A 19,758-nucleotide genomic window follows, 5' to 3' on the forward strand; every position below is an offset into this window, starting at 1 on the left:
TATGTCATTAGTTCTGTTTCAAGTGTAGTCTATACCTTAGCCCATTGCCTTAAAACTTACAAGCAGTAGAAATGGCTGCTTTGCCAACCGTGAACAGGGTTGGGTAGTAATGGAATACTGAACTGCACAAATCAAGTAAGACTTAGGGTAAAGACATTTGTTAGTTTTGCAGGGAACATAGCTCACAAGCAGCAGTGTTAAACTGGTGATTTGCTGGACATTCACCCTCTTGTTTAAAGTGTGAGAGTCACACAGGCACCCGTTTAACCGAAATCGTCCAAAGGAACTGTAGGAAAAATGTAGGAACAATACATTTATAGTGTCTGGAATACAACAACTGTCTCTCAAAGTATCTTAAATTATACAATGTCAGAGTACATACTATATTAAAATATACAGTAAGATGTTTTTATTTTTTTGTGCATGTTTGTTTAGTGGACTGGACAAGTTATCACAACACTGTGACTGTGTGACTGGTCCCTGTTAATTACAGCACTGAATAAATTGCACCACTTTTATTAATGTAATTTAAATGTTTTGTGTGAATCTGAAGGGCCGACCAGATGTTCGCATGGCCTACATTCAGTTTGTCCTTTCTTTCATGATGTGTGGTGACAGCTCGCTTGTAGGACACATACTGGACACCAAAGGTATTATTATTATTAATTGGAGATCATTTACAGTGTTTTGTAAAAATCCCTCCAGACTAAATGGATCCAACCATTTTTGCTTTTTTTTTTGCTTAGATTTCTTTTCAGAAATCCTAAACACAGGATTGAAAGAAGACCGAATCTCAATAGTCAGCCTGATTCTTTCCACCTTACAAACAAAAGTATGCTTTTTTACCAATTGGAGCTGTCTACTAAATGCAATGCATGCTTTATCTTTTCAACCTAACTTTTCTGTTGGTCTGCAGGTTGTGCACAATACAGCTATCAGTAAGTCACAGAAAGTGCGTTTCTTCAGTGCTTCTACTCTGGCTCAGATAGCTTCTCTTTATAGATGGAATGGGATTCTGGATACCACCACCTTTCATAGTCAGGTAAAGTTTAAATCTTTAACAGTCATATGCTTTTGTATGCTCTCTCTCAATGTCTATAACGAACATCCTTGTTGTTCTGTTTGTTAGGAGGTGAATGAACAGGAGGGAGGCAGACTCCTTGCGCGAGACTTGGTTCATAACTTCCTTCTTGACGTTTGCTGCTCTCATAAATATGGTATAAGCTTCCATGACCCAAGTCTGGGGACAGCCATGAGGTGAGTGGGACCACAAACAATCATTGCTGAGGTGCATAGCTCTTGTACTGTGTGGTCGTAAACTTGAATGTATTGCATATTCATGACAAATTCTTGATTGTTTGTGGTTCATTGTAAATTCATTAACAATCAGTTCTTAGCTTTAGGTGTGGTGCTGGGTAGACATAGCATTGTACTATCCTTATTTTACGTGTACAAGCCTGAAAAGGACACTGATATGGAACACAGTCTCGGCCTGTGCATTTGATTATATGGCTGTCCGAACTTATCTTGACATTCAAAGTAAAAGGCCTGAAACCGTAGTAAGTAGGTTCATTCAGAAATATTTTAAGTTAGGTTAAGTTGAAGTAATTAATGAAGAATATGTCACATGAATGTGTTACAAGTTGAAATTTTTTTTCAAAGTTTTTAAGCTACCTATGTGGTATTAAACCGTTTGTTGGAAAGTGAATGTACATCATCGTTAGTTTGGTTCTAGCACAACATTGCAAATCCCATAGAGGCACCCACAGAGATTAGCATTATTGTATCAGCTGTACTTGGACAAACAAAGACTACTTACATAATGAAAACTTTAAAGTTAAATATTGCTGTCATATGAAGTGTGATTTGCACATGTTCATGATTATAAGACCAAAAAATTAAGCTTACTAAAATATGTCATGCTTAATTTAATGTTGGAATGCTTGTGTAGGCTGTGGAGATGCCCACAGGCTGTCCAGCTCAGAGTACAATGTTCTTTAAAGACAGTAGTGCATTTTACTTCAACCCAAGAGAGAAGTTTGGACCCTTTGGTTTCAGTGTTTGGAATTTAGGGTAGAGTGAACCTGCTCCTTCTTACAGCCCAAAACTCAGCATTTGCAAATCTACTGTCAAGTAGGAGAAAGTGGGACACAACCTAACCATTTTTTAAATATTTTTGCAACATTATGTTTGTATGCCATCAAACTAACACATGCTTCAGATGAAAATGTAAGCTTTGTTTCAAGCACCTACCATTTGTTAACGATCCATTTGAAAAGGGCGGGGGCCGAATGATTAGGAATTCTGCATCTGTTGTCTAAAATGGCTGCTTGCAGTGTTCAGCTGCATTGTGAAGTTTTGTTCATTTTTGTAATTCATGATCATACTTTACTGTAAACAACATTGCCATTCTGTGTGACTTTCATGAAGGCCTGAATGTCGTTTGAGCACCTTGAGAGGTTTTAAGGATGTATTTAGGTGCTTGTTAACTTTTAGTGCTCATTAGCAGTGTTAGCCTTGTAGCTCCAGTGCTGAGCTAAAGAAGCAAACATGTTTTGATTGATGGACTACATCTGTAGTGAGTGGAAATTATGTAAATTAGAACCATTCCTTTAATTGTAACAGACTAAAGGGCTATTTTTAGCAGTTAAACTCGTGCAGACATATTCAGTGTAATTACATGCTGTTTGAATCAATTGAGCTTTGCAGTTTAAATGTGCAAAAATATATGCATCAAAATAATTTGATTAGTGAGTAAATCTGTTGTTGAATGGATTGGTAAAATAAAGCCATGCCAAACACTGACAAATTTATGTCGATTCTTGGATGCATCGCGATGCAGAACGTGGATGATTCTAAATCGATTCACAATTGTCAAAAATCGATTTTCTAAATTTTACTTGGTAATGTGATTTGACGGATCGCAAAAGGCAGAACTTGGAAGTGCAGCGTCCAGACAGTCTGTAGCATGCACATAACAAAAACACAAATGGATGAGTGAGAAATCCGACCGGCACCCTCTGCATTAAAAGCTAGGAGAGGTCAGGAGTCAACAACCCAAATGTTAAGAAAAGCCATTTTGTCCCTTCAAAAAAAATCAAACCACCTTGGGAGCCACAATATTGAATGTCCAATATGTCTCAGTATGTGCTTATGTACTAGTGTAGGCTAAAAGATATAAACAAAAGTGTAGACTTACTTTGCTCTGCTTTAAGCTTTAGCTATAGCCGCTTTCCTCCCATCTCCGACAGGAAAACTTTTCCTTAAACGTAGAATAGTTTCTAGTAAGATGTCTCTCAACGTTCGGCTGTTTCACAAGGCTGAAGTCAGCTTCTTATTTGCCAGCTTTTAGTTCTCATTTTCCCATTCCACCTTGAATACTGCCTGAGGTGCCGGAATGTAAACGTACACGTTTCCACACATATGTACTTGCGGCCAACCAGATGACCATCGAACAAGTGATGTCAAAGCTTCTGCCCAATTTGGAAGCGAATTACAAAATCTTTTGCAACTTCTATTGCCAAGAATTTGCGTCCGTTCTCAGTCATTGAGAACCAGGGCTTTCGCGCTGTGTTGCCCACTTGGACCCGAGATACAGTGTCCCGTCTCAAAGATATTCTACTGACACAGCAATCCCCACTCTCTACAATGAGACCAAAACTGAAGTTATGGAATCACTGAAGAAAACGAGTAGGATAGCTGTAATATGTTTTGCGTGGACATCCATTGCCACAGAATCTTATTTCAATGTAACTGCACATTTTATCACAGGTGAGTGGCAGCCTGCATCTCATGTGCTCCAAACAAGAGCAGTGAATGAGAGCCTTCCAGTTCACTTGCCACATCGCTTCCATTTGTTTTGTTAATAAGATATTGGAAGTAAAATTCATTATGGATCATTACAAGTACTTTGCTTTAAAAGTACCAAGTTGTCACACAGTGAAAAAAAAAAGATGCTTCAAGATAATCGTTTTATAATCGCATCGCAGCCCTCTGAATCATAATCAAATCGTGAGGTGCCTAGAGATTCCCACCTCTAGTCAAGACTGAGACCTGGATGCGTTGAGTCCAAGTCAAGACCAAGACTTTTTAGTAGTTTAGTCTAAATCAAGACCGACGCTTGGAGTGGTTGAGACCGAGACAAGACAGAGAGCAGATGAAGATTTTTTCAGAATATAAAAATTAAAAGAAAGGGGAGAACTTTAATTAGTTTGTGGTTCATTGTAAATTCATTTGTTCATTCATCCAAATACTCAGTATACATTGCATGTGTTAGTAAGAAAAATCAGTTTTATAATATATTTTTTAGAATGTAACATTAAGTAATATATAGCCCAATATATGCTAAAATATGCATTTTATTGCAATATATGTAATATTGCATTGTAAGTGAATTAAGCAAATGATAGTGAGGTTATTTTCTGTCCACTCTCCAAAACTTTTTCAGAATCACCATCTTAAGTCAACTGAATATAAACCAAACAACAAACATCCATATTTATTGAATTAAAACATTCCGATCTGCCATCATGGAAAGGTTCAGTTAGATCTTTATTAAAACATGTACAGCATGGTTCTCTAATTAAAATAACCTGTGGGCCAATAGCCAGGTGGTCTTCTCCAAGAGAGGAGGTAGTAAAAAAAGTAGAGAAAAAGTGTCTCATTTTCCATGTATAAATTTTAACTACATAATTATTTATAATTTATTTATAACAAAAATATTTCCACCTTACACTGAGACCAAGACAGAGTCAATATGATGTCGAGACCAAGACAAAACTGAAACCAGACTCAAATACTACAACACTTGTTATCTAAATGTCTGGTACAAGCTCCAAATCACGATGGCTTGGCTAGAGTTGCCTATAAAATATTGTAGTGTATTCTTACTTACTTGCACACTTTAAATTCTTGTACATCCCAATTTAATATGACATAGAAATTGTAACTCTTCCTCAAAAAACAACGTACAAAAAAGAAAAACAGTTGTTTACTTGCATCATACAAATATCGGTCACAATCACATCAAAGGAAATAGGTATTTAAAAACAAAGCTCAGATGCTTCATAATAATTCAGGAGTTATTTCGTTATTTCATTGTGGTGGTTAAAACACTCAAGGGGGCGATAAAGGACAAAACAGAGTGCGATCTACCATTATTTCCACAGCCACTACAGCTAAATCTGGACAGTCAAGGAGAATGAGCTACTTTACCTGTTCTATATTGATGGTTATATAAGTGAACTATTTTCATATGAAACTCAACTGCTTGCCTGCTATGTCAGAGATATGCGATATACTTTCTATGCGATATAAATTTCTGCACCATTCTTTCTTAAGAATCTGTTATGTTCTAACATTCTCTCACATACACTGAGAGAATGTGCCCCTATGTGACTGACATGTAGTGCATTCAATTTGTCTTGAACAAATCTGTTAATTTATGGCAAACTCTCAGAAGTGATAAATAACCTGAAATGGCTCTTTGTAAACTGATTAAAACTAAGATTAAGGCGTATATGAGTCAGAATATCTTTCCATTTAGAAATCACTATGTTAAATTCCTTTTCCCATACTGGCAGTAGTATTCAGTGGATTTGTCATGTTTAATTTAATACACAGAAATTAAATGTTTGCTAGTAAGGCTGGAGCTTATCAGTTTCTCTTTTGTGTTTCAACTGTGGCCTCATGTTAAAACTGAATTGATGTTACTCCTATTTAGGAGCTAAAAATATTGTTGAGGGATACCAAATTCTTGCGTAATTTCATCAAAGGAGTTTGAGATGATCGAGAGGTTCGAGAGGTCACAGCAGAGGGATCACCGGATGGGTCATTGGATCTTTAAGATTAATTTTTACTTTAGTCCAGAGCACTGTATAATAATTTCAATCAAAAAGACATGTTTTTCAGACTTGAGCCTTTAAAGGGGAATTCCACTGATTTGTCAAAATATCTGCATAATTCAGTCGTTAAAATGTGAACAAAGTCATTCAGAATGGTTTGTTGTGAGTTGCTCCGTTCTAGAGAAAATTAAAGTAAGAATTGTTCATGGTGGGTGATAGACACCAGACATCTGAAGAGTTTAATCCCTCTAAAAGCTCCCTTGCAGTTTTTCTGCATGAAAACATTACGAACAAGTTGCCTGATGTCTGAGTTGTTGTTGGACGATAGTTTTTAAAAAAAAATGTTGGCCTAAAATTTAACATCAGAGAGGTACATACAGAACATCAAAACACAAAATCCCTCCTCCCCCCATATACCATTACTGTTTTTGGATAGCAAACAAAATGGATGTATTTGTGTTATAGACATTGTGAACCCTGGTTCCTATCACCACTGTAAAGAAATCAGAGTTGGTAAATTTCTCTACAGTGAAGTATTTTCGAATCTGCTTCTCAGGAATTGAATTATACAGAACTTTTGAAATGTTATCTGTTTTTTAACTTAACTGAAGTGAATCATATTAGATTAGACCTGATTTAAAATTGTATCAGACATGAAGTGAACTGTATTGGGTCATTAGTGAAATTAAGTATGAAGAATTGTTTTTGGTTTAACTGTATTTTTTGTGTTTTCTGTTTTTAACTAAAGGATGCAGCCTTGCTGAGTCAGGAGGAAAAAGAAAACGCTAAAATATGGTAGTGTTGTGCTGCTGTGAGTCACTCTGTCAGGCCTTGAAGTTATTGGCTGCTGAACAGAAATATTTGGTGGGCCCCTACATGGCTACCTTTTTTGGGCAGATGGTTATAAGGGCTCCACATTTAACATACTTAGCGCAGCACTGGGCACATCACCACTATAAGTGCATAATGCTCAGTGGACAAAATATTAGTCTCATGCATCGTTTGTTCTCTAATAGTTGGTAAGAATTACACCAGTCTTTTAAGCTCGTCCCTTTTTTGCCAACTCTTCCACTAACTTTGTGTTTCATATTCAAATAGAACACTTTGTGCCTAATGTCTTAGCGGAATACAACATTCAACATTCATAACATTTCACACACAAATTATGACTGAAATGTGCACATAGTTTTTGGAAGAATTATTTAGAATGGACAGGAAGAGACAGGTGTAACTTACAGGATTGATGCTGTTATTAAGCTAAGAGGACGTGTAACCAAGTATTAGAAAATAAACGTTGCATGCACCCTTATTTTCTTTCTGAAGAATTTATTTTTGAAAGTGACTCACCACAATTTTATTGCATTGTCATTAAAAACTAAACTCTGGCTGTGAGTAAAGACACTTTTTTGCTACACACTGAGCTGTAGCAAAGAAGTCTGTAACTGACACAGTGTCACTTGCACTTTGTCAAACCGCTTATTTCACTAAATGCATTTTAATCATTATCATTATTTTGAAAATGTGAGTGGTGGAGCAACTGTCCAGTCGTACACCATAAAGAGCCAGTTTGACCTTAGGTGACCTTTCACATTTGTGAGCAAACTGTAACACTTATTCACATTCCAGTAGCACTTATCACATTTCATTCTCCACACACTCACCCAACCAGAGGGAAAAGCTGAGCTCTCTGTCCCAGCTAGGCATGTCCCGTTATACCGTACATAGGGTATACTGCAATATTAAAGACATAAGATAACATTATTTTAAGTATTGCACCAGTAGTGTATCCATATCAGCACTGATGCTGGCAAGTAAAGGCAGTAGCGGTATCGACAATGGGGATACTGATACCTATGGCTGACACCCTGAAGCAGTTCCTGATGTGCGCATGTGCTGATGTGTGCGTTTGCGCCAGTAGACAGAACTTAACAGCATGGCAACGGTGTGGGATAATAAGAAGCAGTGAAAATGCTTATGGCTCAAATCTGTAACAGCAGCATTTTGTGGCAAGAAGCACGTTAATGGGAGCCCCTTACCTGAATGGCTGAGCCAGGCTCTTTCAGTAATCACTGATTTGCCGCTGTGTATTCACTTACGGTCTGGGTCAATGTTAGTCTAGGTTGTTACTGAAGGAGCAGAAGGAACAGCCGGACATAGTCATTAGCGAGGTCTTATGGCCCATTGCTTCAACCAAGCTGGAAAAAAACGCTGAAAGTTGCTGCTGGCATATATTTAAGGATAAGGTATCATTATTAGAAGGGAAAAAGTGCTATCGGTCCAGTTATTGTGGACGCTTCAAAATACTGTCACTGCATTTAAAAAAGCTGCCTATTTCACGCATAGACCAGGGACACACGGCAGCCGTTCTCTAACAAGATTGTAGCCACAAGTATTTACACTTGGTAGTTAAATGCATCTCCAGTCTACGCTAATCTGCCTGTTATACAGTAAACAATCACCAATTGTTTATCTTTTAGCCTTTTCCTGTGTCGTGCTAAAGAAGGTTGCTGTGTTTGTCCATATTGCTATTAAGTGTTTCGTTTCATCCAGTCCCCAATCATGTGCGTCCTCCATGCTTATCTTTCTAGCAGGCACAGATCACATGCCCAGTGACGTATTACATGGAGAGGTGTTTTGGTCGTATTAGGAGGGGTTTTAGTTGTTGAATGTGTCTTTGAGAGATGGATTTGTTTAACATTTGCTGTAACGTGGCTCAAATGGGTCTCAGACCACCTCCTGAAGTGGTTTGAGCGATTGGATTTGTATCTGTTTTAAATGCATCCTGGGTGCATTTGCATTTTTATGTGGCCTTACCCAGATATAATCCTGATACTCAAGACGCAAAAAATGACCAGGTGTATGTGTAAGTCTATGAGAATGTCTTGTACTTCTCACAAAATGGGCAAACTGTGACAGTGTGCAGGATGTGTTCCACTTTTCAACAGCAGAATTGACCATTACTAGTGAGTGACTTTTTGTTGCAGGCCAGAACAGAGGGCCAATTAAATAATGACATTTGATTTTCATGTGCAAGATACCTTCAGTTATAAATGTGCTCAAATAAATTTAGTCGTCCAAATAAATCTCACGAATAAATTGCAATTGGTGTGTAACAATCTTTAGCTAGCACATCAGCTAACAGATGTTCAGAGGAGGGACTGTGCTAAAACCATAGGTGGCTGATTCTTGTTCTGAGTTTAGTTGGTGAAGATTCAGAGCTTATTTACTTCTAACTCATAAGACATACTTTTTACTAGGCCATGTTGCATGATTAAGCTAGATGTATAATGTAGCTAGCGTTACTGTTCATTGTCCAGAAGCCTCTGAAAAAAAAAAAAACATAAATGCACTGTAATTATTATTTCTTCCTAAGCATACTGTGTTTTTTTGGACAATATTGTGATATCATACACCAAAATTAAAAGCAAGGTAATATTGTGATACTAAATTTTTTCGGCACATGCCTAGTCCCAGCCCTGCTGTGAACTGCTTTGTAGAATGATGTCAGCAGTGTTACACAGGCATTATACAGCTTGATTTCTGCCTAGAGCTGTGCAGTGAGTTGTGTTTTTATCATGATATGAGTTTTTGCCAGTGCACACACAGGTACATTATAGCAGAATGGAACTAAATTGGAAATAATAGCACCACTCAAATTACGTTTCTGCACACAGAATCAGAGAGAACTCTTTTATACTGTAAACTTGTACACAGGTAATGTAATTAGAGTTAAACCACAGAGAGCCAAAGCAAAAGCATGAGAAAACTTCTCAGCTTCCTGGCTTATTGCTCAGAAATAAAAATTATGAAATGACTAGGACTACCAACCTATAAAAATGCAGAGACAGACAATGTTAATTTTTTTGAGCATTTCATACAGTTCTAATTGCAGTACTCATGATCCTTAAAGTCACAATGATGTCCTATATTTTCAGAGCTGGAAACATTGTTCTACTGCAGTTTGTGGTGACCCTTAGGCAGGCTGCAGAGGATGACCTGGTGGCTGAGCTGCTTGTCAGTATTCTGAAATGTAACCCTGATATTCTGCCCCGGTACTTCAAAGAAACACAATTCTCCTTCACACCACGCATGAAAGGAGCCTGGCTAGACAGTATTGCACTGCTGAAGAAGGTGAGTTATGCATTAGCTAGGTATGGGACTTGTACTCTTTTTCTCATTAAATTTTCTTTCTTCCGTTGTCTTTCATTTCTCTCTCTCTCTCTCTCTCTCATAGATTTATCATGCCCAGCCGGAAGTGTCCCGGGCGTTCCAGTTGCAAGAGATGGTTCCTGTTCCCCGTTTGCTCAACATGGTTCTAGTCACTTCCTTGCCTCCAGTTTGCAACAAGACCTTCTTCACTCAAGGCCTCAAAGTAAAACAGCAGCAACATTTTAGGATTGTGAATTAGAATTAGTATTAGAGTCAAGGTTTAATCCAGCACAATATTTAGTCTCGATTTTCAGAGATGTTGCTCGGGCATGTTTTAATTCCAAACATATTTATTTTATATATATATTTATTTATATTTATTTTGCAAATTGAGTAACCACAAGACAAGATGTCTTGAGGCAAAATTAACTGGCTTTTATATTCAGATATGGGGTATGCATCCAATCGCACTGCCTTCCTGAAATTCATTGAGGCATAGCTACTGAATGCAGATGTCATTGCAAACTCATGACTAGAGATGAAACGATATTAAAATTTCATATCACGATTATCATGACCAGAATTATCACGATTATCGATATTATCGCGATATTGTTCAAAAGCGTTGAAAAGTAAATTAAATAAATAAATAAATACTGATACACAAACTGAAATTTGTTTCACCATTACTATTATTATTATTATTACTGTTGTAAATTATTATTATTATTATTATTATTATTGTTATTAGTTGCAATAATTAGGGATTTCCCTGCATAGAGAATTAAATCTCCACCAACTCTGAGGTGGGTCTTAATGTAAAATTATTACTTCTAAGAAGTGTTGCACTCGGGGGATTTCTGTCCTAACTGCAACTGCAGCATTATTGTGCCGTTGTGGCGCTGTACCCCTAATCAACACAGTGCACCAGGAAAAACAGCCAAAATCACAGAGGAATTGCATGACCGTGCTGTGAGCTGCAGACAGTGTAGCACTCACACAGTGTGTCTCCACCTGTTGAGCTGCTTCTCTAAAAGCATTTTAAAACTAAAACATAACTTAAAATTAACATGCATCTGAGCTGTGGCAGAAACATTCCTAAAGTTTAATCTCTGAAACTCTGCTTTTCCCAAAAGCGGCACACAGCGTTTACTCGCGCAAGGTCCTGTCTCAAAGCACACTATCTTCCCTGTGTAGTGCACTTCGTAGATCATGAAATAGCAAATCCTTTACCCAAAGAGTGCGTGAAATGTTCGACTAAGTCATCTATAATCAACATTAACAACAGGTTACAAATTCCCTATTTAAAACTCAACTGCTTGTTAATGATGATCGTGTTTGTTTGAAAAGTAGCGCACTATGTAGGGGACACGGTGATTTGAGACGGTGTTATTCTCTTCTCAGAAAGTAAACACTGCCCCCCCCCCTTCACCTCTACACACGCGCACACACACACACACAGAGCTGCGTCTGAGAGATGATTCTGCCTTTGTTTGACTCTGTAAAGCGAGTTTTTCACACCGCGGTAATTTTAACGATACTTTAAAGTTTAAACGGTACTACTAACCGTCATTAATTTTACCGCGGTTTACCGTGAAACCGGTTACCGTTTCATCTCTACTCATGACTGGTGCGACTTGTCAAAGCTAGGGTTAAGTTTAATGCAGTTCTAATACAATAGGTCTAATGTGGTATTTGTGCCAGTTGTAATCGTATATGATAATGATCTAATTAATCTATGGTTTAAGCTTATTTTGCTGGACTTGAAATTGTTTCTGTTAAGTAGAGATCATCTTAAGTTCATGATGCCAGATTTGTGGTAGCTGATACCATTGAAATTGCATGTTTCTCGATGCATGATTGGGTAATGCAGCAGAAACAGAAATCTCTCTCAGCAGACTCTCCTTCCTGGAAAAAAAAAGACTTTGTGTGAACATTTTCAATAGAAAAACAAATTCAAGTACTTATTAGTTATATTACTATTATTATTATTGTTATTATTATTGTTGTTAATGTTATTTAAGTAATCGACATTAAGTAATACGATTTTTAAGGATACTACTAGGCTTGCACACTGCTAGATACAGGAAAAGGCAGAATGCATAGACACACACAAACACCACTCTATATTCACCGAGGCCTCATCTATGTATGTCCGAATATTTTTAAAAACTTTGTTTTTTCTTGTTATTTCTTCACTTACACCAGCATTGCTTTCGAAAGTCTCTAAGTCTCTATGTCCTCATAAATGCAAAAACAGCTCGAAAACACTTGCATGAGCATGCCAGGACAGTAGATGTTGTTCATACACTACAAAAAGAACATTGTGCGCATGTCCACTGTGCAGTATATATAGCGCAAAAGAACACCAAACAACCGTCGGTTTGTTTATATTGCCACGGCCACACTACTGTCTCTGAAATGTCCAAACAGTCCTGTTTTTTAGAATGATGGAATTGGAATTTAATTCAAATCTCACTTTGGTTAATGATCGTCAAGTCATATTTTTTTTTAATCAATGAGGTATTTTTAATATTTGCAGTCGTGGTGATACTCTATTTATAAGATCTGGGCGCAGAACATTACATTCTCTCTGTCTCTGCACTGTGGTTTAATAACAACGTAAATCCAAATTCAATTATAAACATGATTTTAACTCCCAAATCTCCCCGACATTGCTGAACACACCAAGCCGTCAGTCATATTTCGGAGAGAGTTTTCAAAAAGTTGTGTTTTGCCCATCCTTACAAAAACACTGAAAATGGAGTTTTCATGAATCTCCACCCTGAAGAACGTTTTCAAAAATCTATGTTTTGTGTAGATATAAGGCCAAAACATGCAAAAAAACATTCCAAAAATATCCAGATACAAATGGACAGGGCCAGAGTGCAAGAAGTAATCAAGATTTACTAACATGGAGACTGAATTTAAGGTGGCCTGTTTCTCCTCCTAAATTTGACAAGTTATCTCCTTTACTGTCATTATTTGCATGTTTCGGTTGTGGAAGCAGCCTGACTAATTTGAAATGAATTTTCTTGTTGAACAGTTGCCCAATGTGGTGGGACAGCATGCTACCCTGTCTGTGCTGGTGTTTATCCTGAGGAGAGCTCAGAAGAATATTGAGCACAGTCTGAAGAGACCAGCGTGGGACGGTTTAGACACGTACAGCCCCACTTCCATGGAGGAGTTTGTTCAGCTTTACAGAGAAGCATTGAGTAAAGTAAGAGAATTATTTTTACATGCAAAGAAACAGGAACATGTGTACACCCAGACCTGATGTCTGTTTTAGAGGAAAAACATTCTAAAGGGAAGAATAGAGTGGTAATGTCTTAATGCTACATTCTGTTATTGCCACAGATTTTACCAGATGTCATATCCATTGTGTCAATGTGGCAATCACTGTCAAAGAAGGAGAAAGAGGAGGGTGAGGAAAGCACTGGTGCAGCTGGATCAAAAGCACAGGATGAGGTTAAAACTGAAGAATATGGTAACAGCACTATGCACTTCTATGTACTACTTTCAGTGGGTTTAACTGTATTCATGCTGTGAAAATAGTATCTTGCATGTGCAGCAGGTGAGCAAGATCCAACACTGATCCAGTTCAAGGCTCTGCTGCTGCAGGTGTTGCGTTTGTATCATAAGGTTGTACCACACTTCATCAGCCAGAGCAAATTTGACTTCAGCAAACTGCTACAAGGTGAAGCTTTTCTCTGAGTCTCTATGTTAATTCTACCATAGAAACAGTGTCTTTTCATTCCCTACCTGCTTTATTAACCTTGTAATCAAGCCGAGTATTAAGGTGCAAATCAGTCTTATTGACTCTTTGCAGGCATTGTGTCAGAGAAGGAAATGAGGAATGAGGTCCCTCCTGTTCTGCAGTACCAGATCCTGCAGCTTGCTCTGGAGCTCCCTGCAAGCAAGTTCTCCTGGTTCCGTCTCCAGGTCTGTTGGCCAGCAGTGAAATGTGTAGTAACAGGGTGCAGTGTGTGGTTCTGCTTTATTTTTTATCACTGCTGTGATCAGCAGAGTTTATTTTGCCACCTATGTTTAGTCTTACTGAAGATAAATCAGTAATTTTTACTAAAATCAAATGATCAGAGTTTGTCATATCTTATATGTGCTCACTGCCACTTCAGAAAGTAAACCTACTTTATACCTGTAACCATGGGTGACATTTGTGGCGTATGTCAGGGAGTGCAAGCGATCTCAGCTGTATAAAACCTAATTTTAGCAAATAACCTATATTTATCAAAATATAAATTATGTCCTACCTTAGTGAAGTACAAGACTTCCAGGCACAGCATCAAATGCACTGATTGTTTTTTCCAAGTTCATGCAAATGGACCATTCAGTATTCAGCACTGCAGTGTCAAACAGTCTCTTTTGACTCATAGTGTTTCTCATGTAAGTTGTCAGTTGATGCAAGCAAGAAAAATTCCTTTTGCATGATGCACTGCTAATTGACACGGTCAAAGCAGATTTCTTCTGATGGCATAGCATTGAACCGGGACAGCTCTGAACTCATTGCCTCTTTGGGAAATCCATAACGACGATAAACAAATGCCAGGTTGGTTTCAATGAAACTTCTAGAGCTGAGAATGCTGTTCAGTGCGATTAGGCTTTCCATGTCATTTCCCTGAAACAGATCAAGGATGGACACATGGGTCTTGGTAGTTGTTTTGAGTGCACAAGTCAACCATGTGCTTCCAGAGTTTTGAAAGTCGCTGTCTGCTAGCAGAGTAGAGACTGCTAGCTAGGCCCTTGAACATGGCGTAATTTAAACTTGATGTCTGCAGTACTCCTTTGCTCCCCCCAAATGTTGCCCATGCCTGTAACACTTAAGTTGCTAGTGTAAGTTGTTAGTTCATTTTTTCCACCACTGTTGTCAATGTATTGGCAAGCCAGTCGTTATTGACTTCTGTAGAGGCTCCCCACTTGCTGTCCTGTCACAGATACATTATACAGTATTTTTTATCATTTTTGGGGGGTTTAATGCATCTTGTTCCTAGCATCACCTCTCATAGTTTTTGCTTTTATAAGCCAGTGCTGCTGTTTCTTTGCAAGATCACAAAGCAGCCATTCTTCTGAGTAGTGAGAAGTTTCTGGCTGTGTATATATGGTAAGCTGTGAGGTTCATTAAACAATAAAATGCAAAATACTGAGCAGTCTGGGGTAGTTTTGTTTTCACAATGCATCAATCAAAGGGACCACAAAACAAACCACAGACAAACCATGCTGAACCACCTCTGGAGTTCTTTTGTAAATTTGGTTAGAAAGGCCTAAATTCGTTTGACGTGCATGAAAAGTGGTCTTAAACCACTTGAAAGAGTAAAAAGAGCCACGTGTGAAAATATGTTGCATTACATGCTTCTTGCATCTTCTTTGTAAATGGTTGTATACACTAATTCTAAGTTTGATAATGTATGCTTTCATATATGTATAAAATATATTCAGGTAATACATATTCTTTGTCAGAACAAGAGACAATCTTGGTCATCAGATTTTGCCATATTTATATCTACAACATGCTATATATTTTATTAATTTTTATTTATTTAATCTTTGTATTATTATTTTTTTATTTTCTAATTGGTTTATGTTGGTCTTCCTTTGTGTTGACTCTCAGACTAAATGCTCCTTTTTGTTTTTTTTCTATTCACTGACTCCACTCTGATTACTTGTTTCAAACTGTTTCTCATTACATAAAGGGTGTAGTCAATCCAGAGCCAGCACGAGGGGAAGGTTCTGTTTTCTATCAGTTATTGAAGATGTTTATCAGCAGTAGCAGCAGCCAACTGAGGACCTCAACCAGAAAGCTTGTTCTTAAGGTGAGCATAAGGGGAGCTGAGGTTAAGGTTGGAAATAGCTGATGTTGTGTAACTACCTTAATGGCAATTTTGTAACTCTGTGCATTACTATAGCGATATGTGATGTGTAAGAGTAAAGGTTATTTAGTATGTGGAGTGTTTTTGTTTGTATGCTCGTTTGTATGAGTGTGTAAGCTTGTTTACTGTAGCAAGTTTTGCTGTTCTGTTGTCAGGTGCTGAGAGACAGTGGTGTGTTTGAGCATACCTGGAGAGAGCTGGAACTATGGGTAGATCACTTGCTCCCTTTGGAGCCATCACAACAGGAAGAAGCCATCCAGTTTTTAGACCAGGTGCCCCAATAAACTTCTGCATTACTTTCAATAACCACACTGTACCTCTCTCACTCGCCCTACATCAAACATGTTCATAAGAATGATTTTGTGTGTATTTTGTGTGCAGGTTTTGATGAAGGTTGTATGTAACCCATATGAGTATGTGGATAAAGTTGCTGCTATGGTGCAGGAGGCTGTGTGTCTGCAGGCTGAAATGAGTGGGCAGAACAGAGGGACAGGCACCTTGCCTATATCTCACATCAACGGTGAGCCATCTTACACATTTGCACATAATATAGGTCAGATCTAGTTTCAGAATGCTTTTTGGTGTTCTAGTTTTGCATTACAATAAATACTTGTTCTTGGTTTCTTGTATGATTGTTGGCATGATTTTAATAATCCTCAGGATATTAGACAGCATCAGTCTTCAGCATACATGAAGTTCAGAAGTCTTGACTCTTGCTGCTGTCTTAAAGATAAATTAGGTGCGTTTGCTATCATGGATGACAGGGGAAATGGCACTGAGAAGACTGGGTCATCCCTCACTGATGATGTACTCCAGACATTTCCTTTCAGTGCCATTGTACCAGCTGTGCTGGAGGCACGGAACAAACTGCTAGTGAACTTCAGAGATGAGAAAGGTAGTGCTCTGGACTATTTGTATTTTTTATCTTTCATCTTTTTAAAAATATTATTATACATTGTTACAGTAAAAAAATGAAAAATGAATCATCAGTCTTTCTATCCAAGCATGTCTGCTATAGTTACCAGAACATGCATGCTCTTGTAGTGTACACTACTTTTCTTTAATACAACCCAATTTTAAAGTGGGACGATATGCGAAATGCTAATAAGAACAGAAAACAGTGATTAGTACATTATAATCATTGTATTAAACTGAAAATAACAACACGATATTTGATGTTTTATCTTTTTTTTTTGTAAATATATTCTTGTTCCAAAAAAGTATGCCTGCAACATTTTCCAAAAAGGTGGGACCGGATAATCTAGTTTTGAAGGTTTTGGCTGTTCTTCAGTTGTACAAGTGTTAAAGCTGCTCAACCATACTGTCCCTTCTTTGTTGTATTTTGCATTTCATAATGCACCAAATGTTTTCAGTTGATAGTATTTTAACGACGTCACATGAAGTAACATGCCATGGATTGGAATTTTATGATCTCTGTAGAAATTCATGCTATACTGATCCAGTCCACCAGTGTAGGTGCTCTTCTTGTAGCATTTTCTGGAGACTACATCTAAAGTGTCCACATATCTTTTCATGTTTTTTTTGTGCTCATTCTGATCTGTTTTGCTTTTGGTCTTCAGCCACCTGCAGGGTTGTAGCATCAGTAATGGTGATGAGACAGGCTCTAATAGAGCACGGTTAGAATTACAGCTTGCCTACCAACATGGCGATGTGGTCTACTTAATGATGCAGTCGAATACTATGACTAGGTGACCGGTCTGTGCAGGAGTGCTAGTCTAGCACCTTCTCTCCCTAATTACACAGCCATGCTGTCATAACACATGCAGAATGTTTCTTAGTAGTATGTTAAAATATGCATGAATGTCCTTAAAAAGTGTCTCAAAGGCAGCATATGTTGGTCCAAAAATCTTTCAGCGTTAGTGTTGCCTTTACTGTTGCCTTTACTGATGTGCAAGTTACCTATGCCATGGCTTTTGAACTTTGAGTTGTTAACAGTCTGGATGGTCCTTTACTTCTTTGGTCTGGAGAACACAATGTCCATTATTTCCATAAACATTCATCAGACCACAATGCATGTTTCCACTGTTCATCATTCTGTTTCAGCTGAGCTCAAGCCCAGAGAAGTTGGTGACATTTCTGGGTGTTGTTGACATTTAGTGTTTTTTGGCACAAGATTGTATTATTGTATAAGTATTCCCGAGCCCCTGTGGTGATATCCACCACAGAAACATGCAAACTTTTAATGCTGTGCAATCTGAAAGATCGAATGTTACAAGCATGCAGTTGTGGTTTTTGGTGTGGCTTTCTACGCACAGAGATTTTTCTGGATTCCCTGAAGTAGTAGGGAGTCCGTCTGAGTATTTGCTGATGCATGATGAGTGGTGAGCCTCGACCATCCTTATTCATAAAGGACAAGCCATTTTTGGATGCATGATTTCATCACATAATTTAAAGAAGTTTTCTGAACTTTTTAAAAGCGTTTCTAGTCTTAATTGCTCCTTTCCCAATTTTTCAAACGTGTTGCCGGTTTCAGTTTCAGAATGGGCATATATTTACAAAAGCAATGAAGTTGCTTAGATAAAACATTACATATCCTTGCACTGCTTTGTTTAATTACAGGTAAATGTGGATTTATAAATCACTGCATTCTGTTTTTATTTGCATTTCACACACTGTCCCAACTTTTGAATTTGGTTTATAGTTTTACTAATTGACACAGTCTAATGGTTCTTTCAAACAACATATGATTAATTAAACATGAATTTTGTTTTTTAATTTAGTATTTTTAATTCTCGTGAGTGCAGATTCTGTGCCCAGCTTTGGGCTTATGTGACATGTTTTTTTAATCAGTTAAGCATTTGTACTTATTATGCTAGTATAAAGTTGTATAGTACCTAAGTTGTGCTGCTGTTTTGCAGCTGTACTGTGTGACTACACGTGTGCAGTGCTGTGCGACGTCCTTCATTGTCAAAGGGATCCACTGACTCTGTGTTTGACTCTCCAACACTATGATAAAGAGCTTCTCTCTGCTGAGAACTCCAGACCACCTCACTCCTGTCTTGCCTCCTTCTGTCTTTACTACTCTCACTGGCTTCCCCAAAAGCCTGAGGAGACATGGGTAAGGTTTACTGGGTAATTTTTTTCTTATATTCTTTTGAACATTTAAAAAGACCAGCCAAGCAGCCATGTATATTGCAGTATATAATACATTAGTTTTAAGGTAACATAATGATCACAGTAGGCCAGATTAATAAAACTCTACAGTGACAGCAAAATGTGTGGCATAGTGTCCTAGGCAAGAGTCAGTTAAAATTGACGTGTAAATGAGGTCATAAATATTCAAGACCCACACCAAGTGAAACTCCAGTTGGCTGTCAAAATGCTTATGATGAAATAAACGAAAACAAAATGAAAAAAATAAAATAAATTCTCAGAAAGAGCTGTTTTAATGAAATAAGTCTTGGCGAATAACAGCAAATAGTTTGGTAAAGATGCTTTTTACTTTTAATCAAGAAACAAAGTTTCTTTATCAGAAAATGCTGTTAATATTAGAAAAAAGTAACATTTGAAAGTCGAATTACAACATTTTAAAATTCAACTCATTGCTGGAATTGTATTTTGGCATGTAAAATTACATTTTTCAATGGTACAGATTCAAGACTTTTTCCAGTTAATAGTAATTTTTTGTTGTATACATGAATTCAAATGTGGTAATTGTTTTCCCACACAGTTAAAAATTAAATTGACATGCTGAAATTCTAATTAAAACTAGCTTTTATATATTTTTTTTACCGTTTTATTTTTCATGACCTCAGGGATTTAGTTTACACATGAAAATTTGTAAAAATGTCATTTTCACATGTGCAAATGGAATTCCTTTGTGAAATGCATTGTAAATTGAAAGACAGGATTAAAAGTAG

The 19,758-nt window shown here is 37.5% G+C and overlaps 1 protein-coding gene across 3 annotated transcripts in view; it reads left to right on the forward strand.

Annotated features, from left to right (window-relative positions):
• The window catches only part of urb1 (URB1 ribosome biogenesis homolog), a 76,092-nt gene that overhangs the window by 18,674 nt on the left and 37,660 nt on the right, over positions 1–19,758 (forward strand). For 2 of the 3 annotated variants that reach the window (XM_036562392.1, XM_036562391.1), the window contains exons 5-19: positions 554–650; positions 747–832; positions 917–1,042; positions 1,130–1,257; positions 9,779–9,974; positions 10,078–10,215; positions 13,039–13,212; positions 13,350–13,479; positions 13,564–13,689; positions 13,822–13,934; positions 15,701–15,820; positions 16,033–16,149; positions 16,259–16,397; positions 16,608–16,772; positions 18,757–18,956. In XM_036562392.1, the coding sequence (XP_036418285.1) occupies positions 554–650; positions 747–832; positions 917–1,042; positions 1,130–1,257; positions 9,779–9,974; positions 10,078–10,215; positions 13,039–13,212; positions 13,350–13,479; positions 13,564–13,689; positions 13,822–13,934; positions 15,701–15,820; positions 16,033–16,149; positions 16,259–16,397; positions 16,608–16,772; positions 18,757–18,956 (2,055 nt within the window). The remainder of the gene's footprint in view (positions 1–553; positions 651–746; positions 833–916; positions 1,043–1,129; positions 1,258–9,778; positions 9,975–10,077; positions 10,216–13,038; positions 13,213–13,349; positions 13,480–13,563; positions 13,690–13,821; positions 13,935–15,700; positions 15,821–16,032; positions 16,150–16,258; positions 16,398–16,607; positions 16,773–18,756; positions 18,957–19,758) is intronic. The other variant, XM_036562393.1, reaches the window with a different exon arrangement.

This window comes from Colossoma macropomum, unplaced genomic scaffold (assembly GCF_904425465.1).
Source record: "Colossoma macropomum unplaced genomic scaffold, Colossoma_macropomum, whole genome shotgun sequence".
NCBI classification, from domain to species: domain Eukaryota; kingdom Metazoa; phylum Chordata; class Actinopteri; order Characiformes; family Serrasalmidae; genus Colossoma; species Colossoma macropomum.